At 60.4% G+C, this 16,896-nt stretch overlaps 2 protein-coding genes across 4 annotated transcripts; both read right to left on the bottom strand.

Moving 5' to 3' along the window:
* Positions 1 to 777: 777 nt before the first annotated feature.
* On the bottom strand, positions 778 to 3,141 carry LTB4R (leukotriene B4 receptor). The gene has a single exon (XM_075072384.1). It carries the CDS (start codon positions 3,139 to 3,141, stop codon positions 2,095 to 2,097), a length of 1,047 nt encoding a protein of 348 aa, XP_074928485.1. The 3' UTR covers positions 778 to 2,094.
* Positions 778 to 16,086, bottom strand: LTB4R2 (leukotriene B4 receptor 2). Of its 3 annotated transcripts, none has more exons than XM_032804686.2 (4): positions 15,718 to 16,086; positions 8,514 to 11,242; positions 5,833 to 6,023; positions 778 to 3,158 (listed from the first exon to the last, which is right to left on the bottom strand). In XM_032804686.2, the coding sequence occupies exon 2, from the start codon at positions 11,206 to 11,208 to the stop codon at positions 10,093 to 10,095; it is 1,116 nt and encodes a 371-aa protein (XP_032660577.1). In that variant the 5' UTR covers positions 11,209 to 11,242; positions 15,718 to 16,086; the 3' UTR covers positions 778 to 3,158; positions 5,833 to 6,023; positions 8,514 to 10,092. The 3 variants fall into 3 exon arrangements, with proteins under 3 accessions (XP_032660577.1, XP_032660574.1, XP_032660575.1); XM_032804683.2 differs by lacking the exon at positions 15,718 to 16,086 and adding an exon at positions 12,453 to 12,812; XM_032804684.2 differs by lacking the exon at positions 15,718 to 16,086 and adding an exon at positions 12,677 to 12,736.
* Positions 16,087 to 16,896: the final 810 nt, after the last annotated feature.

The following is a 16,896-nucleotide window of genomic DNA, read 5'->3' as shown; positions in this document are numbered from 1 at the left end:
GGGATTGGAAGCCAGGGAGAGAAATGGAAAGTGGGAGATTGGGGTGAAGGGGCTGGGAGCCAGGAGGTGCTGGGGTGAGGAGATCGTGTGCAGACGAGGCACTGGCACAGGAACAAACAGCTGTGCAACTGACGCTTGTTCCCCTCGAGTGCAGGACCACATAGAGGATGACAACCTACTATTGCTACCAGTTATTCTGCAGCTCTGTGTGGTGGATCAAGTGATTTCAGCCCTGCTGAGAAGCCATGTGGGTGTCAGTATGATGCCACATGAGGGGATTTCTCTGTGGGGTTTTTTTTTTTTCCAGTTCGCTTTTGTAAAAACTGAGGAAATCACCCGCACAAGCTACATTAAAAGAATATTATTAAGGTTACAAAGCTGAGCATGCCCAAGGGAGGAAATGCCCAAATTCAGGGGCCTGTGCAAAACTGACTTTGGAAATGGTCTTTTCACGTAGTTGTTTGTGGCTGTAATTATTGTATTTAAGGTCACGGAGGAATACGCAGCATTACTGATTTGTAAACGGCGTCTCTGTGGCTATTTGTTACTCGCCGCATACGAACTGAGCAGGTCCCTCTCCCCCCCCCAAGCAGGGGGTGGCAGGGACACAGACACACACACACACACACACGGTGCAGGTCTGATCCCCGGCAGCAGGACACACACACACATCACACAGCAGGGCTCATTTCCTCCAGCAGGGGGCGGCAGCAGCAGGGGCTAGTGGGGCTAATGGCTCAGGCCACCGGAACCAACGAGAACCTGGGACAGCCCCGGTAACAGGCTACACAGAAACTCCTTTAATTAAGCAAAATAACAGAGGGTGAATTCGCCCGCTGAGGGGCCGGGTTGGAGCCAGAGCCCCCTAGCAGGGACAGGCCTTGTGTCCCATTCCCCATCCGCTATGCCAGCCGGTCGTCCCCCCGCCCAGTCGGGGCTGGCTCTGAGCTGGCCTGGCACCCCCTAGTGGGGCTGACTCGCATAATTACTTTAGTTGGCCACTGGGAGCAGCCCACCCCACAGCTCAGATGGGAGATAGGAAAGCTCCCTGGTGAAATCCCAGATTCCCTTTGTAGCTGGCTGTGAAAATAGGTTTGGGGAAGGATGATCTTGTGGTTCAGGCCCCTAGACACCCGCATGCTGTTCCGTGCTCTGCCCTAGACTCCCTATATCACCTTTGACAAGTTGCTGCACCTCCCACATGCCTCAGTTTCCCCATTTGCAAAATAGGGATAATAATCCTGTCTTTGCCCATTTACACTGCTAGTTCCTAGAAGCAGGGGCTGTCTCACTGTGGGTTTGTGCAGTGCCTGGCACAACGGGGGCCCTGCTCTCGGGTGGGGTCAGTGCAGCCTCAAGTGCCTCTTGTAACTTCCTGAAGACATGGACTCGCCCAACCTCAGACTCTCAACGTTCCCTCCATCCCTCTTGCCCTCACCCTGTTTCTCTTCGTCTCTTCCCCCCCCCCCCGCCTCTGTCCCTCAACCATTCTCTACCCCTCCAACTTTCACTTCCCCGCCACCTGAGCAGACAGGCCACTTCATCTCCACAGAACAATGGCAGCACCTTCACTCCATTCAGGCTCGAATCTCTTTTCCATATTTACACAAAGTCTAATTATTCTCCTTGTCTAGCTGGGCCAGTCCTTGGTGGTGTCAAGGTGGAGATATTGGAGCCTGGATTTGTTCCCACAAAGTCGCAGCCAGTGAGGAAGGGAAAAATGGATGTTGCGGGCAGGTTGTTCAGACCAGGACAACCCCCAAATAAGAAGCAAGTGAGCACTGTCCCAGCAAATTCTTGATAGTTTCACCATCACTCCATGAAGGAGTCAGCTGGGGCCTTGCACCATCTGCTGGGCCTCCCAGGAAGATTTTTCCTATTCTTGTTCCACGTGGACACATGGCAAACCCAGGGTGTTGATGGATGTGGTGGGATTTTTGGGAGTTCCCAACCCACATGGCTCCAGGGCTAGCCCAAGGTGTTGGTGGATGAGGTGGGATTGTTGCAGCTCCTGTCCCACGTGCCTTAGTGCTAGTCCAGGGTGTTGGTGGATGAAGTGGGATTGTCAGAGTGCCTGTCCCACATGGCTGAGGGCTACTCCAGCGGGTTGGTGGAAAGGGTGATGCTCTCTGGCTTCCCATCCTGCACCATCTCCAACTTGGCCTCCTCACGTCGCTGGATGGTCCGCCCCGTCCCCTGCCGCGTGCTGGACATCTCTGAGGCCGTCCCCTCAAAGAGCTTGGCCATGAAGCCTAAGCCGGCTGACTTGATCAAAGCACCACCGGTGAAGGCATAGAGGATGGGGTTGACGCTGCTGCTGAAGAAAGCCAGGGCCGTCAGGGTGGGCCGGGCCATCATCCCGGCCTTGATGAGTCCCTTGGACTGGCTCAGCTTCCCAGCCACGTCTAGGATGTTCACCACGTGGAAGGGCAGCCAGAAGAGGGCGAAGGCGGCCACAATCAGCACTATGAGCCGGCTGGTGCGGCGCTTCCTCCGGAAGCGGGTGTCCTGCAGCCTGCGCCCGATGACGCAGTAGCTCCAAATGATGGCAGCAAAGGGCAGCACAAAGCCGGTCAGGGTCTCAAAAAGGTTGTGGAAGACAAGGTGGCCAATGCTGGGATGGGACAGGTCGCAGAGAAGGTGCCTGCCCCTAAGCACCAGCTTGCGGTAGAAAATGACCGGCACGGCAAGGAGGAAAGAGACCATCCAGATGGCCAAGACCAAGGACCTGACCACCATGGCAGTCCGGATCTTCTGGGAGATGAAGGGCTTAGTGACAGCTAAGCAGCGGTCCAGGCTCATAAGGGTGATGAGGAAGATGCTGGCGTACATGCTGACGCCGCAGACATAGTGGCACAGCTGGCAGACCACGGAGCCGAACTCCCACTTCCCGGCGCTCAGGAGCCGAAGGAAGAAAGGGGAAGTGAGCAGCACAGCACAGTCAGCCACGGCCAGGTGGAGGATGAGGAGGCAGGTGATCGTCCGCTTCTGGACACGACAGAGAGCGCTCCACACCACGAAGACGTTGCCCGGGAAGCCCAGGATGAAGGCCAAGGAGAGCACGGTCAGCCCTAGCTTGGCGCCGGGCAACGGGGGCAGTGCGCCCGGCTGGGCGGTGGCGTTGAAGGTGGCGTTGATCATTGGGGCGACAGAAGGGTCTGGAGGACAGGAAGGTTAGTGAGATCTACAGTAAGGACTTATAGGGCTTCTTCTGCCTCAGTTTCCATAATCCCCAATACAGCCCTTCATCCCCCACACCGCTCTTCCCATATGCATCCCCCCGTACACACCCCTCCATCTCCCCCCACTCCTGTCTATCCATCCCCAAAAGCACCCCTCCATCCCCCCCACATACTCCGCTCTATCCCCCACTCCTCTATCCATCGCCATTCACACCCCTCCATTCACCTATACACCCCTTCGTCCCCCCGCTCCTCTGGCTATTCATTCCCATATGCACCCCTCCATACCCCAATCTCCCCACACTCCTCTGTCTAGCCATCCCCATTCACACCCCTCAATCCCCCACCTACACCCCTCCATCCCCCCCACTCCTCTGTCTATTCATCGCCATATGCACCCCTCCATCCACCTATACACCCCGTCATCCCCCCACTCCTCTATCCATCCCCCACCTACACCACTCCATCCTCCCCAATTCCTCTATCCATCCCAATTCACCCCCCTCCATCCCCCCCATACACACCCCTCAATATTCCCACACTCCTCTGTCTAGCCAGCCCATACACACCCTTCATCCCTCATGCTGCTGTATCCAGCCCATTAGCACCCCTGCCATCAATCCCCATATGCACCCCCTCCAACTGCCACATACATCACTCCATCCCAGCCATATGCTTCCATCTCCATACATACCTCTCTAGCCTCCCATACACACCTTCCATCCCTCCACATGCCTCTATCTATCCGTCCATCTCCCCCACATCCATCCAGCTCCCCACTTCCTTCTGTCTAGCCATCTCTACGCACATCCATCCATTCTGCCATCTACTCCATACATATCAATCCCCACCTAACCCCGTCTATCTCCACATCCACCCGCCCCGTTGTCTATCCATCCTCGTGTACATCTATCCACCTCCATCCACCCCCACTCATCTATTTAGCCCCATATACACCCACCCCCTCCATCTATCTATCCATCCCCAACCACCCCCTCCATCTATCTATCTATCCATCCCCACCCACCTGCCTCTATCTATCTAGTCCATCCCCACCACCCCCTCCATTCTATCTATCTATCCAATCCCCACCCACCCCTCCATCTATCTATCCATCCCCCACCCACTCCTCTATCTATCTAATCCATCCCAACCACCCCCTCCATCTATCTATCCATCCCCAACCACCCCATCTATCTATCCATCCCCACCCACCTCCCTCTATCTATCTATCCACCCCAACCACCCCCTCTATCTATCCATCCCCACCCACCTCCTCTATCACTCTATCCATCCCCAGCACCCCCTCCTCTATCTATCCATCCCCACCCACCTCCTCTATGCTATCTATCCATTCCCCAACCACCCCCTCTATCTATCATCAACCTACCGCGCTGAGTTTCCCCTTGGCTCTGGCAGTGGCGGGGGGATGATGGGTGCGCTCTCATGGCGGGAAGAGGTGTATGGTTTTCCTGCGCGACAGTGTGGGTTGCTGATGGGGCAACTTCCTCCCTGCGCGTGCACCGTTCAAGTTGCTAATTCCACCCGTCATTTTCACAGCAAAAGGGGGAAGATTGCAGGAAGGGGGGAGGGGAGACACCTCCCAGTGAAAAGCCGACACAGGGCACTCGAGGCGGCCATGGGGCTGGCAGGAGTTTGGCAGCACCACAGGACCCAGTGACCCGGCTGCCCTTCCACCCCCCACTGACTTAGATGATGTGGGTTCCCCCACATACACCCCCCAGCTCTGGCCGCCGACCCTCAGCCCCCGGCTAACCCAGCCCTGCCCCCCTGCAGCTTCGCCAGTGCCCCTCACTCCCAAACCATAGCCCCCTGGTAGCCAGTCCTGCCCCCACCCAGTCTGCCGAGGCCCTCACTCCCAAACCCGCAGTCCCCTGCTAGCCCAGTCCTGCCCCCTAACTCTGCCGGTGCCCACCTCACTCCCGACCCACAGGCCCCTATTAGTCCCAGCCCTGCCCCCACTCAGCTCGCCAGTGCCCCTCACTCCCGAACCGGCAGCCCCCTGATAGCCCAGCCCTGCCCCCCACCCAACTCTGCCAGTGCCCCTCACTCCCGAACCGCAGCTCCCTGATAGCCCAGCCCTGCCCCCACCCAACTCTGCCAGTGCCCCTCACTCCCGAACCGCAGCCCCCTGCTAGCCCAGTCCTGCCCCCCAGCTCTGCCGGTGCCCCTCACTCCCGAACTGCATCCCCCTGATAGCCAAGCCCTGCCCCCACCCAGCTCTGCCGGTGCCCCTCACTCCCGAACCGCAGCCCCCTGATAGCCCAGCCCTGCCCCCACCCAGCTCTGCCAGTGCCCCTCACTCCCGACCTGCAGCCCCCTGCTGGCCCAGTCCTGCCCCCCTAACTCTGGCAGGTGCCCCCCACTCCTGACCCCTGCTGGCCCAGCCCTGGACTCCCCCCAGTTCTGGCAGGTGCCCCTCCCTCCTGATCCACAGCCCCTGCTGGCCTAGCCCTGCCCCAGCCCTGGACTCCCCCCAGTTCTGGCAGGTGCCCCTCCCTCCTGATCCACAGCCCCTGCTGGCCTAGCCCTGCCCCCCCAGCTCTGCCGGTGCCCCTCATTCCCGATGCACAGAATCCAGCTAGCTCAGCCTGGTCATCCCCACAGCTTGGCATGAACTGATGCTTACGGTTAATCCTTAGGACCTTCTTCCTCCAGCCGCATCAGCTGTCGGGCGTCTCCCAGAGCCACCCCAGCCGTCTGGCTGCTCCGAGGGGGCTGAGTCAGCGGGTACAAGCATCCAGCGGAAGCTTCTGCAGTGTTGGGTAACCCACAGGCAGATCCGCCCTGCTGAGACCTGGGTGGCTCGGGGGAGGTGACCTAAAAGCAAGTGGGGAAAATGGGGACACTTTGTTTTCAGGGTTGGGAGGGGACAGTTGTAGAAGACAAAGCCCCCCACTAGCAGGACGTGGGGTCTCCCTAGGTGGAGGGGAGAAGGGACCAGGCTTCTTGGGACCCAGGTGTCCGGCTCTGCTTCCCCTCCCCACTTCCCCAGAGTGGAGCCCATTGGGAGAGAGGCGAAAGGGAAGCTGGAAACCTCTGTCCCCCTCCCCCACCACACCTCCCCGGCCCTGGACTGGATCGGGGAGTGAAGTGACTCCAGTCCTGATGCTGGAGAACAGGTCTCCACATGGTGATCACGCCTTGTGTTGAGTCACACACCCTGCAGCGACTACGGGGGGAGAGCCCCCTCCCTGCACTGCAGCACCCCCTAGTGCTGCACAGGGGTCAGCACTGACTGCCAGGGGAGAGCGCCCCCTACTGCGCCCCCACTCCCTGCAGCACAGCGCCCCCTAGTGCCACACAGCGGTCAGCACTGACTGCCAGGGGAGAGCGCCCCCTACTGTGCCCCACTCCCTGCAGCACAGCGCCCCCTAGTGCCGCACTGATTCTGGGGAGAGCGCCCCTTAGTGAGCTCAGTGCCGCACAGGGGTCAGCACTAACTGCCAGGGGAGAGTGCCCCCTACTGCGCCCCCACTCCCTGCAGCACAGCGCCCCCTAGTGCTGCACTGATTCTGGGGAGAGCGCCCCTTCAGTGGCCACAATCCTGCTCCCTGCCAGCACATTGCCCCCTAGTGCTGCACAGGGGTCAGCGACTGACTGCCAGGGAGAGCGCCCCTACTGAGCCCACTCCCATGCAGCACAGCGCCCCCTGGCTGCTGCACAGGGGTCAGCACTGACTGCACGGGGGAGTGTCCCATAACTGCGCCCCCACTCCCTTGCAGCACAGCACCCCTAGTGCTGACAGGGGTCAGCACTGACTGCCAGGGAGAGCGCCCCTACTGAGCCCACTCCCTGGCAGACAGCACCCCCTAGTGCTGCACAGGGTCAGCACTATACTGCCAGGGGAGAGCGCCCCTTACTTGCGCCTCCACTCCCTGCAGCACGCGCCCCTAGTGCCGCACAGGCGTCAGCACTAACTGCCAGGGGAGAGCGCCCCACTGAGGCCCACTCCCTGCAGCACAGCGCCCATTGCTGCACGGGTCGATGACTGCCAGGGAGGAGCGCCCCTACTGCGCCCCACTCCCGCAGCACAGCGCCCCCTAGTGCCGCACAGGGTCGCACTAACTGCCAGGGGAGAGGGCCCCTACTGCGCCCCACTCCCCGCAGACAGCGCCCCCTAGTGCTGCACTGATTCTGGGAGAGCGCCTCACGTGAGACCACAATCCTGCTCCCTGCAGCACATTGCCCCCTAGTGCTGCACAGGGTCGCACTGACTGCCAGGGGAGTGCGCCCCTACTGCGCCCCCACTCCTGCAGCACAGCACCCCCTAGTGCGCACTGATTCTGGGGAGAGCGCCCTCAGTGAGCTCAGTGCCGCACAGGGTCGCACTGACTGCCAGAGGAAGATACTCCTACTGAGCCCCCTCATTCCGCAGCACAGGCCCTCTAGTGCGACAGGGTTTCGCACAGGGGAGAGCGCCCCCTACTGAGCCCCACTCCCTGCAGCACAGCACCCCCTAGTGCTGCACAGGGGTCAGCACTAACTGCCAGGGGAGAGCGCCCCCTACTGCGCCTCCACTCCCTGCAGCACAGCGCCCCCTAGTGCCGCACAGGGGTCAGCACTAACTGCCAGGGGAGAGCGCCCCCTACTGAGCCCCACTCCCTGCAGCACAGCGCCCCATAGTGCTGCACAGGGGTCAGCACTGACTGCCAGGGGAGAGCGCCCCCTACTGAGCCCCCACTCCCCACAGCACAGCGCCCCCTAGCAACGCACTGGGGTTAACACTGACTGCCAGCTCTGAATCAGCTCAACGAGACATCCGGCGGCACCTTAAAGACTAACAGATTTTTGGGGGCAGAAGCTTTTGTGGGTAGAAAACCCATTTCTTCAGCTGCATCAGCTCTGTCACTTCCCACAACCCTCAGTGACCTACTTCACGGTATGGGCTGAGGAAAGCCCAGCCCCGCACATTTCTAACAGCGTAGAAATGTGGGGCAGGGAGGGACCTTGAGAGGTCACCAAATCCAGCCGCTGCATTCCAGTTTGTGATGCCTCAAAAGCAGATTGGACCCCAGAGTCTTGACTCCCAGCCTCCCCCACCCCCAACCAAGCCAGGATAGAACCCAGGAGTCCTGGTTCCCAGTTCCCCCAAGCTCTAACCACTAGACCTCACTCCCTGAGCCACAATAGAACCCAGGAGTCCTGGCTTCCAGCCCCCCCCCAACCCACTAGACCCCCGCTCCTCTCCCAGAGGCAAGGACCGAATCCCCCTTTCATTGCCCCAACCCAACTGATAAACGTTTGAAAGCTTTTCACGACTTCCTGAAGTTGAACAGGAACTCTTGGTGCCAGATGAATTCTACACACCTGTGAAGTGGCTTATTGCAACTGGTTCCATGTAGCATCGTCATGGGCTGTTAACACACCAACGCTTGATTTCCCTGCAGGTCGACTGACCAAAGAATGAGTTTGGTGGTATGTAACCCTCAACCCATCGCCTCGTGCGGGTGCTTCTGAGCAAAGATCTTGTTGCCTTGCGGTTCAGAGACAAGATGGTATCTGGCCGTGAAGTCAAAGGATGGCATTTTCAGTACTATCAGCAGAAACCTGAGTCAGATCAGGCCTCCCTGTTGTGTCAGACCCTGGCCGAGATCGGGGGCCCTCCTTTCTGTCGGGTGCTGCTCAGACTCAGAACGACAGCCAACCTCTGCCTTATTTACAAACTAAACAGACAAGGGATGGGAGGAGAAACTGAGGCACAGAGAGAAGATGTTTCTTGCTTAAGGACTCGTGGCAGATCAGGGGCAGAGCCAAGGATGGAACCCAGGAGTCCTGATGCCCAGCCCCACCACCATGTTCTAACCCACTCCCCTCCCCTCCCCTCCCCGAGCTGGGGATAGAACCCAGGAATCCTGGCTCCCAGCCTCCACTGCTCTAACCACTAGACCCCACTGCCCTCCCAGGAATGTTGACTGGGTAGCGCGACCCAAATAACAACCTTTGTATTACATCAGGAGAGGAGCTGGCCTGGCCTGTCTTCTGCACTGCCAGTAGGATGAGGCGGCTATTGGGCAGAACTGGTGCTGCTCTGTATTCCCGGCACCTGCAGCTGGTAACCGCATGGGGCCACGGGGCAAGGGCCAGCGGCGTGGGCCCTGGGAGCAGGGCACTTCCCGTCTGTCTAGCCTAGGCCCTGGGATCGAAATGCCCACATTTCACCACAAGGGGGCAGCACTTTGCTCCCATTAATACAGCCTGGGAATGGGAGTCCAGCACAAAGACATTCCCCTTTAAATGCCCTTTGGAGGGGAAGCGACCCTGAAATCTGGGCTCTGGCAGAGAGACACAGGATCCTTAAAGGGGACGTTTGCCTGAGGCTCAAAGTCTGGCAGTGAGAAATTCCACCCTTAAAGGGCAAGTCTCCATGCTGGCTGGAGCCTGGCAGGGATAAACTGCAGCTGTGACGGGCGTGTCCCATGACACAGGAGGGGCACAAGGAGGAAAGGCAGCAGTGTTTGGCAGGAAGAAATTCCCCTTTAAGAGCAAATTAAAGGGGAAGCACCTATGAGGACCAGAATCTGGCAGAGAGAAATGTTTGGCAATGAAAAATTCCTCTTTGAGAGCAAATTAAAGGGTAGCGTCCAGAAGGACCAAAGTCTGGCCCTGACAAACTCTGCTCTTAAAGGGGAAGAATCCACAAGGACCAGAGTCTGGCAGTGAGAAATGTTTGGCCGTGAGAAACTCTCCTTTCAGAGCAAATTAAAGGGGAGGTGTCCATGAGACCTGCTCTTAAAGGGAAAGTGTCCATGAGTGTGAGTCAGACAGTAAAACGCTGCTCTTAAAGAGCAAGTATCCATGAGAAACCATGTCTGGCAGAGAGAAACTCCACCCTTAAAGGGAAAGCACCCACCAGGGCCGTGAACAAGTCGTACTGCATCAGTGAGGGCTAAGGGGATGCAGCTTGGTATGGACCCTGTCCAGGGGGTGTCAACTGGTGCATGGCCCCGTCCTGCTTGGCCCCCTCCCCACCTGCCTGAAGCTGCCTTAGCTCCATGCCCTCCCCTGCCACTGTGTCCTTGTCTAGGTCCCTCTGGGAGGGCGACTTCTTGTGCACCTCCCCGGAGGCCCCCTCGAAGAACTGGGCAATGAACTTGGCCCCTGAGGTCTTGATCAGATCCCCGGCGGCGAAGACGTAGAGGACGGGGTTAATGCTGCTGCTGAGGAAGGCCAGAGCGGTGGCCCCCGCCCGGCCAGCCTTCCACGCGTGGCCCAGGCTCTCCGCCGCCCTCCCCGAGGCCATGTTGGAGGCCACCTGCAGCACGTTGACCACATGGTAGGGCACCCAGAGGGTGGCGAAGCAAAGCACCACGGCGGCGATGAGCTTCCCCGTCCGTGCTCCCCGGCGGTGCCAGCGCCGCCCCCGCAGCCGCACCAAGATGGCGGAGTAGCAGCCCACAATGACTGCAAAGGGCACCACAAAGGCCACCACCGTCTCCATGGTGTAGTGGAAGATAGCCAGGCCCGGCGTGGCGTGGCATGGCTCACAGATCTGCCACCGCCCGGACGGGTCCGACAGCAGCTGGCGATACACGAAGGCCGGGACAGCCAACAAGATGGCCACTGCCCAGATGGTGGCCAAGATCTTGACCACCAGGCGCTTCTTGCGGATGGCTTGGGAGAGGTAGGGCCGGCTAACGGCCAAGCACCGGTCCACGCTCATGAGCGTGATGATGAAGATGCTGGCATACATGTTGACGCAACAGAGGTAGTAGACGCCTTTGCAGACGGCGAGGCCAAAGAACCAGGTCTTGAAAGTGAGGAAGAGGATGAAGAAGGGTGTGAGCAGGAGGACGGCCCCATCGGCCATGGCCAGGTTGAGGACCAGCAGGCAGGTGACCGAACGGCAGCTGGGCTTCATCTTCCACAGGATGCTCCACACCACGAAGAGGTTGCCCGGCAGCCCGATCAGAGCGGCCAGGAGGAGGAAAACGATTCCGGTCACGCTGGAGACCGAGGACGTCAGGAGGGTGACGTTGCTGGAGGTGTGCAGGCAGCTGTTCATGGTTGCATCGGGCTTGGGGCCAGGACAGATTTCCCTGTGGGGGAGAGAGATGAGGTTAGAAGGGCTGAGATATAACAGAGGGGGTGACATCTAGTGATAGATGGGTAGGTAGATAGATAGATTAGATAGAAGGGATGTATGGGGAGAGAGAGAGGAAGAGCGTATGGGGATGGATGGATGGATGGATGGATGGCAAGAAAGAGAGACAGGTGTTTATGGGGATAGACCAGTGGTTCCCAAACTTTAACAACCTGTGAACCTCTTTCACTAACATGTCAAGTCTCACGATCCCCCTCCTGAAAATGAATATTCCCAGGGATTTTCTCCTTTACCTGAGTATAAATTATAAAAGCAGTGAGCTTGGAAATATAACATTTGTTTTTATGACATGCTTATTACACACTATTTATTATTCATTATTATTTATCATGACAGCATTTCTATTACATTATGAAAACGGAAACACTCTTCCAAGCTCTCACTTTCGTAGCTTGTATCACTTTGAATAAACCTGTTCTAAGACAAGGCTCCTACATTTCATCAGGGAGTGTCAGACGTGAAACAGCAGGAAGGTAGTTAAGAAGCCAACTCAAAGAGTTCCTCCTACACAAGCATTCAGGTCTTGAGCAGTCCGGGCAACCAACGTATGTTAAAACAAACCTTAACCTTGGTCTTCATCATAAGTTTTAAAACAACACTATCTGCCTATTTAATTTTTAAAACAGCAAAAAATATCCACCTCCCTTCCCATTTCTTCTAAAGAGTCTTGAAGTTTTAATCTCCTCAGTGTGATAGATCTGCTTGCTTTGATCTGCTTAGCTCTTGCAAGTCCAGGGCTCCAGGCTGCTGGCTCCGTGCTGCCTGGGGTCCCTAGGGACAGCTCTGGCTGCTATTAGGGAATTTTTTTCTGAGAACCCGCTGTAACATTTCACAACCCCCCAGGGATTCCTAAACCCCAGCTTGGGAACCACTGGGACAGGCTGATGGATAGATGGAAGAACACAGGAGGTTTGTACTGGAAGTTAGATTAGAAACAGAAAGTGCATTTTTCAGAAAGAAAGAAAGAAAGAAAGAAAGAAAGACCCACAGATCTGCCAATGCCCCTCAATCCTGCCAAGCAGCCCCCTTCTATCCCAGCCCTGGGCTCCCCACACAACTCTGCCAGTGCCCCTCACTCCTGACCCGCAGCCCCCTGCCAGACCAGCTCTGCCGGTGCCCCTCACTCCCAACCCAACGTACCCCACTGGGTGGCCTCCAATCCAGGTGGATGTGTCCTGTCCTCTCCTAGCCCAGTCCCTCCATGGCTGGGTGGGGGCTGGATGGAAGCTCGGCACGTCTGGACTGGAGCCGCTGAGTAATGGGGCCCCAGAGCATGGGGCTGGGCCGAGGAGCAGCCAGGCGGGTTGGCAGGATCCCCCCAGCCGATCCCGTAGGCTCCCAGGGAGGGAAGAGTTGGGTGGGGACACACCTCGAAGTGCCCAAGGCTGGAAGAAGCGGTTTCTGGAGACTCTGTCATTCCTCTTGTCCCCGCCCCGCTCCCGACACCCGCAGGGAAAAGATGACAGTGCAGGATGGGTGCTGAGGGCCGATAAGGTCCCCGGAGCGAGATAAAAACTGGACGGCTCTGAGAGCTTACACACGCCTCTGCCCCTCAGTCCCGACCCACAGCCCCTGCTAGCCCAGCCCTGCCCCCACCATCCTGCCAGTGCCCCTCACTCCCGACCCACAGCCCCCCCGTAGCCAGCCCTGCCCTCATCTGTCAGTGCCCCTCACTTCCCGACCCGCCAGCCCCTGCCAGCCCAGCCCTGCCCCCCCAGCTCTGCCAGTGCCCCTTCACTCCCGACCGCACCCCTGCCAGTCCAGCCCTGCCCCCCCCCCAGCTCTGCCGGTCCTCTCCACTCCAGACCGCAGCCCCCTGCCTGTCCAGCAGCCCAGCCCTCGCCCCCCGCAGCCTCGCCGGTGCCCCTCACTCTCGACACGGCAGCCCCTCACAAGCCAGCACCTGCCCCCCCACCCATCTCTGCCGGTGGCCCCTCACTCCAGACCTGGCCAGGCCCCTGCTTGCCCAGCCCTGCCCCCCAACCAGCTCTGCCGGTGCCCTCACTTCTCCGACACGCAGCCCCTGCCAGCCCAGCCCTGCCCCCCACCAGCTTGCCAGTGGCCCTCACTCCAGACCTGCAGCCTCCTGCCAGCCCAGCCCTGCCCCCCCACAGCTCTGCCGGGTGACCTCGGCTTCCGGGACCTGCAGCCTCCTGCCAGTCCAGCCCTCCCCCCCCAGCTCTGCCGGTGCCCCTCACTCCAGGACCCACAAGCCCCCTAGCCCAGTTGCCAGCCTCATGCTTCCAGTGCCCCATCCCGACCAGCAGTTCTGCCGGATTGCCAGGCCCTGCCTCCCGACCATCCTGCAGTGCCTCACTCACGACCGCAGCCCCACTAGCCGCCTGCCTCCAGCATCCTGCCGGTGCCCCCTCACTCCCGACCGCAGCCCCTGCGCTAGCCCGCCCTGCCCCCACCAGCTCTGCGGTGCCCCTCTAACTCCCGACCCGCCAGCCCCATGCCAGTCCAAAGCCCTGCCCCCCGCATTCTTGCTGCAGTGGCCCCTCACTTTCCAGACCGCAGCCCCCCTGCCTGTCCAGCCCAGCCCAGCCTGCCCCAACGCAGCTCTGCCGGTGCCCCTCACTCCTCGGAACCCACGGCAGCCCCTGCACTAGGCCCAGCCTCTGCCCCCCACCAGCTCTGTCGGTGCCCCTCACTTCCCGACCTGCAGCCCTGGCCAGCCCAGCCCTGCCCCCACACAGCTCCTGCCGTTGCCCTCACTCTCACGGACCGCAGCCCCTGCCAGCCCAGCCCTGCCCCCCACCAGCTCTCTGGTGTGCCCCTCACTCCCGACTGCAAAAACCTCCTGCATAGCCCAGCCCTGCCCCCACAGCTCTGGTCGGTGCTGCCCCTCACTCCAACGACACGCAGCCCCTGCCAGCCCCAGCCCTGCCCGCCTCATCCAGCTCTGCGGTGGCCCTCACTCGCAAGCCCACCCTGCCCCTCGATCCGTCATGCCGCCCACTCCCGACCCCGCACTCGCCTTGCCAGCCCAGCCATGCCCCCCACCCATCGCTGTCCAGGCCCCTGCACTCCCAACCCGTAACCTCTGCTAGCCTCCCCTCGCCCCCGGCCATCCTGCCAGGGCTACTGCACCCCCGACCCACTGCCCGCCAGCCCAGGCTGCTCCACCATCTCTGCCAGTGCCCGCTCAACCCCCAAACCGCAGCCCCCCGCTAGCCCAGCCCTCCCCTGCATCCTCCGTGCTCCTCACCCGAGCCACTGCCCCTGCCACCAGCCTGCTGTCCCACCCTGCCTGCCCACGCTGCTGGTTGGCCCTCAACTCCCCGACCGCAGCCCTGCTTAAGCCCAGCCGTCCCCTCATCTGCCTGTCTACCCTCACTCCCGACCCGCCAAGCTCCCTGCCACCCAGCTCGCCCATCCCACCCTCGCCGTGCCATCCTGCCTGTGCTCCTCACTCCCGACACACCGCCTCCGAGCCCAAGCCCTGCCGTCCCGCCCTGCCAGTGCCCTCATTCCCAACCCGGCCCCAGCCCAGCTTGCCGTAGGCCCCGGAGCCTCATCGCCGAGCCCCGCAGCCCTGCGTCCCGCAGCTGGCCCCTCACTCCCGACCGCAGCCCCTGCTAGCCCAGCCCTGCCCGTCCCAGCCTGCTGGTTGCCCCTCACTCTGCCGACCCGCACCCTGCTAGCCCAGCCTGCCGTCCCAGCCCTGCTTGGTTGCCCCTCACTCCCATCCGCAGCCCCTGCCAGCCCTGCTTGTCCCAGCCCTAGCCAGTGCCCCTCATTCCCAACCCGCAGCCTGCCAGCCCAGCTCTGCCCTGTCCCAGCCTGCGCGTGCCCCTCACTCCCAACCCACAGCCCCCTGCTAGCACCAGTCCTGCCAGTCCCAGCCCTGCTTGGCTGCCCAACTCGACCTACCCAAAGCCCCTGCCAGCCCAGCCTTGCCCGTCCCAGCCATGCGGTGCCCCTCATCCCAACCCGCAGCCCCATAGCCAGCCCTGCCGGTGCCCTCACTCCCAACCGCACCCTGCACGCCCACCCTGCCCGCCCAGCCTTGCATGCCCTCATTCCCAACCCGCCACCCCTGCCAGCCCACTCTGCTGTCCCAGCTCCTGCTGGTGCCCTCACTTTCCAACCAGCCCCTGCCAGCCCAGCCCTGCCCGTCCCAGCCCTGCCAGTGCCCCTCATTCCCAACCCGCAGCCCCTGCCAGCCCAGCTCTGCCTGTCCCAGCCCTGCTGGTGCCCCTCACTCCTGACCCGCAGCCCCCTTGCTAGCCCAGCCCTGGGCTCCCCTCCCCAGCTGATGGAAAATGATCCTATTAAAGAGGTTTCTCTCAGAGATCTCAGGCCTCTCTGCCAATGTGGTACTTCAAAGATAAGGGATTGTTTTCCTAGCACCCCCAGCCAGCCCTCCTCCCGATATTACTGTGAGTACCAATGAGCAGGACTCACCTACGTTCGCCAGGGGAGTTTCCTGCTGCTGTTTGGAGCCCTCAGCAACCCCTGATCTTGGTGCCCAGCGATGAAGAGAGAAGGGAGGCCCCTTGTAATAAGGCCACCGGGTAACATTTGCGTCTGTAACTATTAAGCTCAAACTCCTTCTCTGGGCACCGAGGAGCCCGGCTGACCCACTCCAGCGGGGCCGGCGGGAGTCCCTGGCCTGCCCGTAGACTGTGGGGCCCACGGATGTTCCAGAACGAGACTCCGCACCTGGCTGTTCCAGCCAGGCACGCCTCAGTCCTCAGCGGGTTGGGTGCTTCAGGGAATGTCTGTTCCCTTGTCAACTCCCCTGCCAGGCGTGCTGAGACTGGAGACAGAAGGAAACCGTGGATTCCTGCTGGCCTGACCTAATCCTTAAAATCTACACCACGCCCTGAGCTGGGGAGAGAACCCAGGCGTCCTGGCTCCCGGCCCCAGACCCCAGCTTTAACTCACTACACCCCTTGTCCTCCCCTCTCAGAGCTGGGGCGAGAACCCAGGCATCCTAGCTCCCAGCCCCCCTTGCTCTAACCACTAGACCTCCTCCCCAGAACCAGCAATAGAACCCAGGTGTCTTGGCTCCCAGCTCCCCCTGCTCTAACCACTAGAACCTGCTCCCCCCCCCAATTGGCAGTAGAACCCAGGTGTCCTGGCTTCCAGCCCCCCCTCCGCTCTAACCACTAGATCCGACTCTCCCCTGCCCTCCAGAACCGGCAGTAGAACCCAGGTGTCCTGGCTCCCAGCCCCCCCCACTCTAACCACTAGACCTCCCCCCTCACCAGAACCAGCAATAGAACTCAGGTGTGCTGGCTCCCAGCTCCCCCTGCTCTAACCACTAGAACCTACTCCCCCTCTCCGAACTGGCAGTAGAACCCAGGTGTCCTGGCTCCCAGCCCACCCTGCTCTAACCACTAGACCCCACTACCCCCCCCCCCCGAACCGGCAGTAGAACCCAGGCGTCCTGGCTCCCAGCCCCAGACCCCCTCTAACCACTAGATCCGACTCTCCCCTGCCCTCCAGAACCGGCAGTAGAACCCAGGTGTCCTGGCTCCCAGCCCCCCCCACTCTAACCACTAGACCTCCCCCCTCACCAGAACCAGCAATAGAACTCAGGTGTGCTGGCTCCCAGCTCCCCCTGCTCTAACCACTAGA

The sequence above is a fragment of the Chelonoidis abingdonii genome, chromosome 14 (assembly GCF_003597395.2).
Source record: "Chelonoidis abingdonii isolate Lonesome George chromosome 14, CheloAbing_2.0, whole genome shotgun sequence".
Taxonomy (NCBI): domain Eukaryota; kingdom Metazoa; phylum Chordata; order Testudines; family Testudinidae; genus Chelonoidis; species Chelonoidis abingdonii.
The sequence above is the reverse complement of the archived record's forward strand: the minus strand, read 5'-3'. Positions and strand labels throughout refer to the sequence as shown.